General features: G+C 38.5%; 1 protein-coding gene across 1 annotated transcript; it reads right to left on the bottom strand.

Moving 5' to 3' along the window:
* Positions 1–5,973: 5,973 nt before the first annotated feature.
* NUCKS1 (nuclear casein kinase and cyclin-dependent kinase substrate 1) lies at positions 5,974–12,410 on the bottom strand (the record flags this gene model as incomplete). Its single annotated transcript, XM_009580300.1, has 7 exons — positions 5,974–6,610; positions 7,303–7,449; positions 8,243–8,395; positions 8,646–8,798; positions 9,104–9,159; positions 11,198–11,303; positions 12,361–12,410. Coding segments are annotated over 7 exons (865 nt in total), but the record flags the coding sequence as incomplete, so codon positions are not given.
* Between the last annotated feature and the right edge of the window lie 1,067 nt (positions 12,411–13,477).

The raw sequence follows: 13,477 nt of genomic DNA, 5'->3' as shown, positions 1-13,477 counted from the left end.
GGGGGGGGCCGGGCGCAGGCAGCGGCGCGCCCCCTGCTGGCGCAACAGGGAGGACGCAGCGAGGAACGCAAAAAGGAGCAAACGCCCGTGAAACCGCTGCCGAGCTCCGCGTGGAACAGCAGGACTGAGATTCTGCAGGAAATTAGACGGAATCTGCTATAATGCGTTTCTTAAAAGCACCAACTCACTATGCACCATAACCTCCAGCGCATGGGACAATGCGGCGAGAAAGCAACCTCTACCTGGGTCAGTTCATCTGCATTCGAAATGACAACCGGCTAACGACGATTTAGCGCACGCTCCTGATGAACACAGTTGTCCTCTCTCATGATACCCGCTGTGTATTTATTGGCATTGCCGGGGCATATATGGCAAAACAGAAAGGCTACCGACTGCTGAGGGAAAGCTCATGGAGGCGAGCATGACATTGTCTCTCCTCGTCATCGATTTTTGTAATTGGCTTTGATCCTGACAACCTCAACTCACAACTCTCTCATGGAACAGCCTGTGAAACCAAGGATTGCATTCTTTACTGCCAATATGACTTAATTCTTTAAATCTTCCCCTCAACTCACAGGTAGTAATGGGAAGGTCATACTGGCCAAAACCTGACTTACCCTCCTCAGAGAAAGCAAGAGCTCTGCAAAGGAATTAATCCCAAAACTATCAGACATCGTGAAAGATGAACACGTTTTTACATCTCACTAACATTCACAAAACAAAAAGCAATCGCAGAAGAATAATACCTTTGAATAGCAGAAAAATTACACAAGTCATGTTTATGGGTTATAAAAGCCCTTTTATAAAGCCATTTTTAAACAAAACCAAAAAGTTTACAAAAGAAAATAAAAGATACAGAAGAATGAGTTGCTTAATATATTCCAAAAAGGAGAAAAATAAAAGAGGGGACACAATTCCAACATGCTGAACAATAAAGGGTTCTTTTTCCTTGTGTTTTTTTTAATACAAAATACAAGCGAAGGATACACATACTTAAAACAGAGCTCAGGAGCAGGTATGCAGTCCTGGGAACCCTTCAATAAAAGCAAAGCAGGGTTTTGTTATTTTTTTTTCTTTCTTTGCAGGTACATACAGAGACTGGAATATGTAAAATTAAGTAGCACAAAAGACCATCACACAATTCTACCAATGAATGTTGCATCTATAAATTCACGAACATGGTCAACAGTCATGTTCACTTCAACCCCTTGGGGGAAAAAAAAAAGTGTTGTTTTTATTTTAAATAAAGCATTAATGTTACATTCAGACTTAACTCCTAGTACCATGCGGTAGATCTCAGTATTGTCAAGGTATTGCAAGAGTCGCCAACCCTATCGGGCCCAGTGATGACAGCCATGACTGCACACACACACCGACCATGGGCCAGCAGCACTGTTTGCAGCTGCCCCTTTTTCTGTCTGCTCTTCAGATTAAAAAAATTAAAAGGGTTGGGGAGGGGAACTGCAAAGAGCCTGATTTTTAGAAAAGCTCAACAGGGGATTGCAAATACTCAAGACAAATATTCATTGCATACCATATAATGATGCCTTGCTGATAGCCAAAGGCCCAAGGCCCTACCTGGTGTCTCCTCCTCTACCTTCAAAGTGATTATTCAGGGTTTGCTGTGACATCATGTTCATGGTTAAACAAAAATTATGTAGCTCTTATTTACAATTTTTTTGTAACAATTGCTTCTGCGGGGAAAAAAAAAGTAAAACTCACAAATCTTCAGAACACAAAGGGAATAAAGATGTCAGACACTCCCATGCGCGCACTCACACCCGCGCACTCACACACAAAATACTTCAGGGGCTTTTACACACATTATTCTGGCTTAAGCTGATTGAGTATTTCTCCATCCCACCCACTACCCCTCCCAAAATATATATATAAAAAACCCTTGCCCCAATATACAAAGCATATGCACAATGGTGTTTTGCAGTCACACTGAGCATGCTCAGACCGATGGACCCACTCGATTCACCGCGGCTGAAGGGGGCAGGCAGTCTAGAGAGTCATCTCCAATAGTGGTTGATACACAGAGTCAGCACATCGTGAGAACTTGACTAGACTTAGAAATATCTGTGTTTTGTTTTTAATATAAAGAGTTCAATGAAAAGACATTCAAATGCCAGTCATCTACTGAAGTGGGAAGTCTAGAACGAGGATACGCTTTATCTGGGGAGGTCTCGAAAGGACACTGTCATCTTTCAGACTCTGATATTCCTCATAGTACTTTAAAAAAAAAAAGTCATCTTGGACAGTAAGAACATAATAGTTAGTTTTGCTTCCTAGTTTCATTAGCAGAACTTGTATTTAAACCTCCCAAAACTGTAGGAAAATATTCAAAGTTCAGGGAAAATTTTCTATTTGATCATATACATATAGAATATATAATTTCCACATAGAGATGCGAGTCCCCCAAACTAACATATCCTATATGCCAGCAACTATTTTGTGACAGTGTCCCTTTAAATATCCATCTGCTTACATTTTCATATCCTGCCTCCCCCAACAGATGAACATCCACTTCTCAAATATTAAACTCATGGATCAGTTTGTAGTTTTTAAGAACCATGTGTTCAACAATATGATCTGTTATAAAAATAAACACTTCACAAACAAATTACATAAAGCAAAGCACCAGTTTCTACAGCTCAAAAGCTTCCAGCATGTTACAGTTTACTTCCCTCCCTCCTTAACCTGGGTGCCTCAGTGTCTATTGTACCTTTGTGACCATCACCAGCGGAGGGGAAGAAAAAAAAAAAAAAGAAAAAAGAAAAAAGGAATTCAAGCACATCTTCTGCCACTACCCTGGTAGTCCATCACCTGCGGATGCAGCTGTGTGGTGGCACAGGAGCTGAACATGCTCAGAACCATGACCTGGCATCAGTGAGGTTCCCTAGCAGAAGTCACCCAAGGTGTGCCGCTTCTCTCCCCACTCTTCTGCTTTGATGAAGTAAAAACAACAAAATTAAAAGCTTCTTGGCTGCCCCATTTCTATGTCTTGCTCTCACCCACAATCCATTCTGAAACCCATTTAGCTTGACATGTTTGGCATTCTCATGCTGATCAAACAGAAACTGAAGCAAATAATCTTTAGTATGAAATTGCAACTGAAATTGCAAATTTTTACTGATCAAGCCTTGTAGCCAGTTAAAGGCAGTACTATTGGCATATAACTGCGAAACTGAATGTGGTGGTCTGGATTCAGAAACAGAATGTACAAAAGAATATATAATGGAAGTTAGTTATGAACTACCATTTTAAGAGTAAAACCAGGGCAGGGCACTAGATTAACTGAACTTTGGAATAAATCCATTTACCTCTCTGCAAAGGCTCCAAAACTACAGCTGTGTAACAGAAGACAATCTTTTCAAAGCCTTCTTCTGTGAATGAAACTTTCTGCTCCGTGAAGAACTATTCATGCTCCTAAAGAAAGGCATTTTTACAGCTTTCCTTCAAGAAATCAGAAAGCTTAATACAAATTAATTAAAAAGGACATTTAAAAATGTTAAGTCTGCAGCTACTGAAAAATGTTGTGTGCTAAAAAAAAAAATAAATTTATTAACCTTCACAATTTTCTTCCATCTGTAAAAATGTAAACTGCTGCATTTCTAACAGAGTAACCAAGAGACCGTTAGGGCTTAGTGTTTGCAGAAATCAGCAAAACAGTAAGATATAGAAAAAGTTACAAAATCCCAGTAGTAGTACAGGATTTACATAGTGTTTGGGTTGTGACAAACTCAAAGATAAGCATCGTGCAGCCTGTAACAGCCATTAGAGATGAACATATGAGAAAGCAGAACAGTTTTTTTTAAGAGAAAGGGCCAAAATTGCCAGGCATGAAATAATCCAGTCCAAAACCTGAATTGAGAACAACGGAAACGTATTTTTCACAGCCTTAACTTTAGTTAACTGTGTTAGGAAAAAAAAAACAAACCAAAAAATATTTTAAGTGGAACTTAGAAAATACACTCTTCAGAAAAAATCTGGTCTATCGGGTAAAGAAACAGCTGTTTGACCGGATCACCTAGAGGTATTCTACATTTAAGTAATCCTTGTACATTTTAATACCAAAAAAACCCTAAGAACCCAAAAGACTAGAATAGCTTGAAACATAGTCTGGACTGAAGGGGAATAACTATGTGGACCAGACATTCACAAAAGTGTATCCTACCCCCAAATTTAATCCAGATGTTTTTTTAAAACTTGGCCATTTATTTTCCCATATTACCCAAGAAGCACTGGACTAGGAGTGGAGGGAATGCAAGAGAGACTGCTCTCCCAGAGATCTGGAAGGTGGGAAGAGGTGTGGGAGAGGACAGGGGATTACATTCACTTCTTTTTCAAGACTGATAACTTCACTCCAGCCTTAAGCTGTTCTGCAAAATTCAACCACTTAAAAAAAAAAAAAAAAAAAAAGATTTACAATGGAAACACCGATCATCTTTATTGTAACGGCAACAGTAGTTTCATTATAGTAAAGAATGTTAGAGAACTTAAATTTTTATAAGCCAAGGTAAAGTAATTTACCAGCCTCAATAAAATCCATGGCTATGAATCACACAAGACAATCACTCGGCTGTTATTTAATATTCCGTTCCACATTTTAGGCTCCACACTGTGCTCAGCATCTTCAGGCTCCCTATGCCATTCAGCCAAGTGTCCTTCCTGGTCATATTAGTGTATCACATCTAAAAGCTCTCTAAAATCCAAACAGGATTAAAAATCTGGTAGCATGTGCACCAGAAATCCAACTAATTAGCTGCCTTATGTTACCTTCAAGAGGCTGGTTACAAAACGTGTAGTTCTGTGACAAAAAAAGATGCAAAGCTTGTCAGCTATAAGATAACTGTAAGCAACATACAGAAAGCACAAAGGGTTTAAGAAAAAAAAAGAAAGAAAAATGGCAGGTCCAGTTTTCAATATTTCCACCAACAAACATGGCAGCAACCTCTGTATTAGGGTTTGAAAACCAAAGCTTGCGTATTTTAATTAAATTTAAAAAAGGATATGGCTGCTTTGATAAAAACACATTAAAATGCCACCACAAACATCTCAAGTGTCTTGCATTTAGAGGGACATCCTGCTTTTATTATAAAACGATAGCCCTGCTACACTGCTTCCAAACTCCACTTCCCTCCAGCTTCATCCTTTAATACTGTTCCCTGTTCAGCACTTGTTAGGCTTAGGGAGCAGAATGATGACCAACAGTTAGAAGCAGACATGTCGATGTGAGAGCAAAGCCTCCCGCACTGTAGGATGGAAGGATGAAGAAATGGAAGTGGTATCGGGGTGACGTTCACTATTGATGAAAGTCTGCTGTCCAACACTGTAGCTGGAGAGGCTGAGAGGTATGACTATATAGCCTTTCTGAGGACAGATGGAGGGAGAGAAGAAACACTTAAGCGTGACTCATGGGATCCGAGACTGACCAGAGCATTACAGGAATCCTTTGCTTCACATTTATAAAAGGACATCCCTCGCCCCAAAAGCTAAAGAATTTAGTTTTACACTACCCATTAATTTTTTTCCTTGGAAAAACTTTAAAGACATTTTCCACAATACCAAATGGAAACCAGAGTTTTAAAAATTGTTTTCAGTTTCTCTTCCCTATTCTGCCCATCTATAGCCAACCTTGGAAGAAATAAACTAGAGTTAATGAATGTGAGAAGCTTGTAGGTTGTATATCTGAATTTGTATAGAATGAACTGCAATTTGCCTAAAGCAGAATAGTATTCTATCCAGCAAAGACAAAAGATCTCGCAATCTAATTGGAGGGTCTTTTCTAAATAAAAGACAGTGGATCATCTACAAGTCTCTTGATTGCTTTCCACAAAAAACGTGCCTGAATCCAAGAAACACAGGTTTCCTCCCCATGTTTCCTCTTCCTCAATTGGAATTCACATCAACTACATTTTTTCTGAGAGTGAACTTGTATTAACAAAAGTCTGTTAAAGCATAGGTTCATTTTTTCCACATATTCAAATACAGAATAATAGTTTTAAAGAACTCTTACCAGCACTGGGAAATCTATTCTACTTAACGATTTGTAAGTATGGTTTCCACGTATCAGTCTCAAACCTTATTGCTTCACAACTGCAGTATCCCTTGAAAAAAATATATATTTAAATGGTCTGTTAATTTGTCTCAAATGGCTTTCAGATTTGGTGGGGGAGGGAGAACGGAATGGCCAACAGAGAACATTGACTTCAAAATATTACTGTGTAAGGGTTTCCTCTTATTAAAAAAGGATACACTGTATTAAACAGCTGAAAGTAAAGACAGCATTCAAAGCCCATGAGTCAAGCCACAGCCAAAACCGTGTTCTACCCCTAAGTATGTTTTCTTTTCCTTTTTCTTTTTTTTCTTTTTTTTTTTTAAACAAAGATTTCCTCAACTGCCATTTAATCTTCACCAGAGGGTGCTTCATCTTCAGATCCCTCATCCCCTGACTTCTCTGGTGGAGGGCTGGCTGATTTTTTCTTTTCTGGGGGACTTTCAGGTTCTTCATCCTCTTCTTTGGGGGATGGGGTCTTTTCTTTTGTTGCCTTGGAAGCTGTGGGGCGGCCTGCCTTCCCTTTGCCCTTCACTGGACTGGGGGTCACTGAAAAAAGAAAAAGCTTATAAAGGTTACGACAAAAAAAGTTGTATGGCTTAATACAAACAGGATTTACAAGACACTTCGGTAGCAGGTTTAATGTTCCTTTGACCATACCACACACATGGTGTTTTTTGCACTCTGTATTAGTAAAGCTGAACTGAAAAGTTAGCTAACAAGATTTTAAAACTATTTAATTGCAAGTCCTGACTAATTACTGGATATGACATCATAAACTAATATAGCTAGCCTCTTGTCAAACCAGTACATACGTTGCTATTATGATTTTAGACTTCCTGCAGAAATGTATCAAATTTTCCTTTGCTTCAGATTTCTCCACCTTCCTCCACCCTGAAAACATCACAAAGTCCATGAGTCCCAAACAAAGCCACAAATTGTATTATTTGGCTATGTTACACAGAAAGTCAGACTGCAGCATCTCAATAGGGAAGATTTTGCAATCTACGCTGTTTTTGCCAACGAGACACAGATATTAACTCAATCTCTTAATTAAGTAAGAATTAAAGCCACCTTATTATTTCATAGCTGCTTTAAATCATGGCAAGTTACATGAGTAAGTCCTTAAGATTATACGAGAATGCCTACCGACCCCAAGGTTTCCACTGAGTCTTCTATAGTAGAAAAAGAAAATACTAGCCTCTAAAGCAAACTGCATAACTTTCTTTGCATAGACTCACCTGTAGCCTTTAGCCTGGGCTTCGGCATTTTCTTTTCTTTCCTCTCTGGCTTGGATTTCTTGGAGACCTTTTTATTTTTCTTTTTTGAACTGCCATAGTCACTATCATCATCATCTTCCATGAGGAAGTCTTCATCACTACCTGAATCTGCTGAAAGCACAAAGAAATTTAAGTTTTTGGGAAAAAGGAAAGGGAGCAGAAGATACAATTGGAAGATCTGCCAGTTAAACTGTGGAGACAGGAAACTAGGACTCTGTGACCTTATGAGCTTCCACCTATCTTCTGCGTTACAGAAACTTGACACAGCGGAAGATTTTACACTAGTAGGGATAAAGCACTAGTATGATGAAACGGGCAAGTGTTTTGCGGTCCTCAAAATACGCTCCATCTCCTTAATAAGTAACCCATGTCAAAATAAAGATAACCTCTTGACAGAGAGAAGTTAAATGATCTTTTCAATGGTACTCATACTCCATTCTCCACTCCAAAATCATGTTTGCACTCAGAATTTCAGGAACTTACTCCAGTTCATTGCCAGCTGAACCCATCTCTTCTTACGAAACAAACCGTCCTACTTTGATCAATCAAGGATGAAGCACTTTTACATCACCTGAAAGTAGTATCAATGCCTCAAAACAATGGGATAGCAAGAAGGAGCAAAATGCATTAAGAACTTTACAATAATCTTTTAGGGCTGCTTATAAAGACATACATCTTTGCCGCAAACATCGAACAAAAATTCTAGATGTGAAAAATATAAGCTTGGTCTGTTGGACAGATATGCAGTATCAAATACGCTACTGAGAGGACAACCTATGTCTTCACTGTCACAGTCAAAAAGCAAAACTTCTTTTTGCTATCTGGCCAGACCCATAAACTTATGTTTGGTACTATACCCACGTCACATTGATTTTAACTTTTTACAATCCCATTTACTCACTCTCCTGGAACTGTGCCTCATCATCCTCTTGTTCTTCCTCCTCACTACCCACATCATCCATAAGCATCTCTCGTTGTTTAGAAGCTGCTTTGGATGCTGCCTGTCGTTGCTGACGCACATTTTTGTGGTCTTCTTTCTCGTCCTCACTGTCCTCTGCAGCAAAAGTCACAAAGTTATAATGAAGATACAGAACACAAACTACCTAACTCTCTTGAGGTAGCATGCAGGCAAGACAAAGGTCAAGCCATTCATGAGAAAGTTAATCAGGACACTCGCTGAATAACTGAGCTGCGAGGAGAACACGGTCACATTCAACCTAATAAGCATGTTTCTGTAGTCATCCAACAATGATCCTGTGCAGTATCTTTCACTGCAAAGACCAGCAACCTTTTTTTTTTTTTACCTGCAGGCCTTTTCCTGGATTTGGAGGCTGCTCTCTTATTCTTTTCTGGTTTAGCCTTTTTTCCTTTTTTGCTTTTTTGAGAGCTCTCATAGTCACTGTCAGCTTTGCCATCATCTGCTCCTAAGTCATCATCTTCACTGCCAAAATCTTCATCTGGAAGGAAAAGGTACGAATATGAAGTTCCTTGTATCATTCTGAAGTATGGAAGAGAACTACAGGGAAGAACATAACATACATCTATCTACCTGTGAAGACAAACTTTATAGCAGCATCATATTACACGAAAAAATGTTATCCCAAACCAGGGGCGGAAGTAACAGCAGCAGAGGCAGCATCCAGCTTAAGATGCTGGGTTCTAGTCAGAACAGTTTCTTTCCTATGTCAAATCCTACTCCTGTAACTCTTTCAAACTGGTCTTTATTTTGAAAATACACTATCAGTACAATGTAGTTAGTTACCTGCCGAGTGTGAATCCTCTTTCTTAGTCTTCACATCTTTGTCTTCTGAATCCTCACTGAAAGTGAGAAAAAGACAGGATTTGACTGCTGTTTTAACTCTGATTTCAGTCACTGCTGTATGGAAAATATCAATTTTCAGAGAGCAAAGTGATCTCTAGACTGGGAATATCACTTTTCCTTGACACTACCACGTTATACTTCAGGATTACTCAGTTACATATGTAGTTATCACGGTTGGAAAGATAATGTTCGAACTCTGAATCACATACAAAGTTACACGGAGTCAAGTGAACCAACCAGGAAACAGTAAGGTTGAGATGAATCATGTACTTCACTCTGAAACCTACCAATAATCCAGATGTCTTCCATTTTACAGTTAGAATTTTGAAGTTTTATATGCTAATGCATGGCTGAGTCTATAAATGGAATAAAGTTTTATTCTGAACAGATTTATAGTCATCACTTGTCTTTATGTCATTGTTTTCTTTGGAATCCTTCATTCTGTTTGCATTGCTGTATAGCAGTTAACTAGCATATATTTGGTCCACAAGCTCCCAAACGATCTGATCTCTGATGGAGTTTCACCACTCCATTCTAGTGGTTTCAATCCTCATCAGAGGGTATCCCTATCCAGCAGGTACTAATGTTCTGTTCTTATCCAAAGCCCCATCATTAGTCATTCCCACTGTCCGGAGAGGGTTTTCCTTCCGGCATGTAAGAACATGCACACCAATCAGAGAGAAAACAAGTGTTTTAAACAGGAATGGTGAATACTCTGTTGAGGGCCACTGACGTACAACATATGCTTCAGGAACGGCTGAAGTGAGGAGTTTGCCAAGGTCAAGGAATACAATAGATCAAACCTTTGCTACTTTCAAATTTGGCAGTTGGAGCCAACACACAACATCTTTCAAGAACTCTAATAGTTTAGATAACTTGTCACATTACAGCCCCTCAGGCCTGTATGTTTTCAGTCTTATACACACAACTGTGGATTTCAATCACTTAAATACATGAGTTTGTTTTACATGCAAGCCCTCTGCAATGTTTGTGATACGCATAGGAATGTTCTTACATACTTAAAAATCCCCAAAGCTAATAGGACATCAAGGTCAACTATTTAGTTGCTTTGGGAGCTGCCTAGCCCAATTTACTTACATGTCATACCCATTAAATCTTTGATTTCAGGTGTTACAGGCATTTGCCAGGGTGAAAATAGTCTCTCCCTCTCAGTTCACAATAGCAGGTGGACCATGCAAATACTCCCGTGCCTACATTCAGCTTTCACCTTATAGAACAGGAGCACGATGGGGAAGCCTCTTAAGTTACCTATACTCCAGCAAATGGTGCAACAGAATAAAATGACACCTTGGGCTTATAGAATAAGAACCAGCTAGCAGAACCTCCATCCCTGAAGTTGATGTCTGTCATGAAAGCTGTCAATTGACTTAATAGGTCTTATGGCAATCATTTGCTGACCACATCTGTTGTAAAAAGGAAGATACCTTCACTCTACAGGACAGACTTTCACTATTCAGTAGGGCATCACTTAGAACTGAGTCCTTTCACACTGCTGGAGCAACTCAAGTTATCAAAACAAGCTTCTTTGTTTCTGAATTAGACAAAACAGGAAATAGGAAACAAAGAACCACAAAACTAACAAATGGCCCTTACTCCTAACTGCCACTGTACCGACCCATTTAATGTTTAACCACAGGAATGCTCTGAGCATACCAAAAAACATGGAAAATGAAATGCATCCTGCCACTAACTTACCTGGATAATTGCACTAGTTGCCAATTTTTGTAACTTGGATCATATTCCTTCCCACTCCAACTGTCTATGTCTGGAAAGCTATTTTAGTAACTAATTACTAGTGACAAGCACTTTACACATGATTTCTCTGTCTACTTGAATAAGAAAGAACCACCTCAATGTCCAAGCTGGTTATGAAAGTTCTGTGACTGAGAGCTCTGCATCTTACACTGCAGAGCTTGAATTCCACTTAAAATGATTCCTCTTAGAAGATATTGCTCCCCACATACAGGACAAGGTTTGGAGACATGTTCGTAACAGATGAAATGCTTCTTTTACCTGTCCTCCTGAGAATTCTTCCCAGATCGCCTCTTATTTTTAGCCTCCCGGGGAGACGAACGGATTTTCTTGGATGGGGGACCTGAATCTCTTCCATAATCTTCATCTGGACGGGACAGTACAAAATGGTTTTGAATCAAACTCCTAGTTCCCAGCAAACTGACTTCCTCAGCTATAACTTAAACTGACCATTTCATGCACATCAATAAGATGCCCTTCAAAAAAAAAAAAAAATCACAAAGCTTCAAACAAAACTTTATAGAAGCAAAGTCCTGTCTCAAACTAGTGATTTACCCTTTCTTCTGCAAACAGCGCAATAAAAATGCCACGTACAATCAAGTCTGACAGAGGAGTATTAGGAAACACACAAAAAGCCTCACAAGAGAACACAGTATCTTAATTTTACAGCTAGTCAGAAACAGAATTACGATGTAAACCTACTAAAAGTTAACATCCATACATATTTCTACAAGCTTTTAATGGCAAACACTTTATTTACTGTCCTATGATGGGAAAAAGTATGTCATTATATGAGTAGTTTACAGTGTAATTTTTTACAACTATTACACAATACCTTATACAAGATGAGTAACAGGACTGCAATTAAGAACTATGCATATTTGTTTCCATTAATTATCAGTGCAACCTCACTTAGCAAACAGTAGCAGTATGTCTATTTTCTAAGAACACAAAACATATTCCATATGGCTTCCAGAAATATTTCGTTAATTCACGCAGAACATACATACAAAGATTTCTTTTTTAGATACAATTCTCAAAAATCCCTGACATTATGGGATTAACTAGAGTCCACTAAAATAAATTGAAAACATATTTTACTGTAGAAAAAAGTGGCATCAGGGAGATTCTGCCACAGAACATAACATAGACCAAGGAAGAAGAAAGTTGCTGCCAACAGCCTCAAGGCACTACAACAATACAAGCATTAAATAATAAGATTTCTATCACCATTGTTTGTTTAATACAAAACATATGAGAATCATTATATTTTCAAATAATTAGCAGTTCAGAGACTGTGAAGAGCAGAAACTCCTTAGAATTTAAGTTAAAGATGTGACTAGAAGCAAAACAATTAACATGCAAAGCAATAAATGAACTGCTCTAGTCCAAGAATATTACATTGTTAAAAAAAAAGTCATTACCAGCATCATCTGATTCCTGAAACTGGGAGTAATCGACCACCTTCCTGTTCCTGTTAAAAAGCAGGGGGAAAAAAAAAATTAGCAATTCATGATCTCACAGATACAAAAGCTTTCTTCAAGTAACAAGAAAGTTCCGTATTCTTGCTTCCAGTGCAGGATTTGTAGCCCAAAAACATCCCAAGAAAACTCTCAAATAAGCCACCTATACCTTTGAAGTCAGAAATGAAAGCACAGTATATTCTAGCATTTTCTTAAGGAGCTATTATAATAGACTGGATTATATTCTCAGAATTTGAAAGTGCTTTTTGATAAGTAGCACTCTCGTACGGCTCATGACTGCAGTGAGGAAGAGCCATCTTAACCTATGCTACATGGTTCTTTCATTATTAAAACTATACATCTATCATTATTACAACTATACTAGTGAAAGAACTATTTTAAAGCAGTATCTGCACCCCAAGATTAAAGATGCATTTAAAGAATGCATCAGCCTCAACTTTAAGCCAGAGCTCCCCCTAACACCCTGTCTCAAAGCTGTGATATTTAAGAGTAGGATTCCAGGTATAAAACAAGTACACAAATATTATCGTGAATTAGATAAACATTTCCTATGTTTATCTAATGCTCTTTTCTGAATTTCTGCTTCTCACAACTTAAAGTAATCATGCTTGCTCTCATACCTTCTCATCGAGATTTTTGTTTTCCCATGTGTTCCCTGTTTCTAAAGCATTTTAAGTTTTCACCAGGGGCTTCTAGGAACTTTCTCAATCAGCTACTTTCATGCTCTAACAAGATGTAAGAGACCTGTTAAAATGCTTAGCTCTATCACTAGGCACAACAATGGAAGAAGATACGCATTTCACCCCACCTATGTTATTGGACAGACCCATACTTTCTTTACCTCATCAGCACTTTCTCTACTCTCTAACCAAACTGAAAGTAGCACAGGTAACGAGGTATCATTAACAGTGCAAATACAATGGCCAATTCTAGACAAAATCAGTTAACTACACAAGCAGCTATTACTGAAATCAATGCCTCACTTGCCAACAAAATTAGATCTGTTTCTCTAACTTACTGAAAGCTAAAAAACAAAATATAAGTAATTGTTGGCTAC

The sequence above is a fragment of the Fulmarus glacialis genome, unplaced genomic scaffold (assembly GCF_000690835.1).
Source record: "Fulmarus glacialis isolate BGI_N327 unplaced genomic scaffold, ASM69083v1 scaffold31466, whole genome shotgun sequence".
Lineage (NCBI taxonomy): Eukaryota > Metazoa > Chordata > Aves > Procellariiformes > Procellariidae > Fulmarus > Fulmarus glacialis.
Note: the sequence above shows the minus strand (reverse complement) of the source record. Positions and strands in the feature narration are given on the sequence as shown.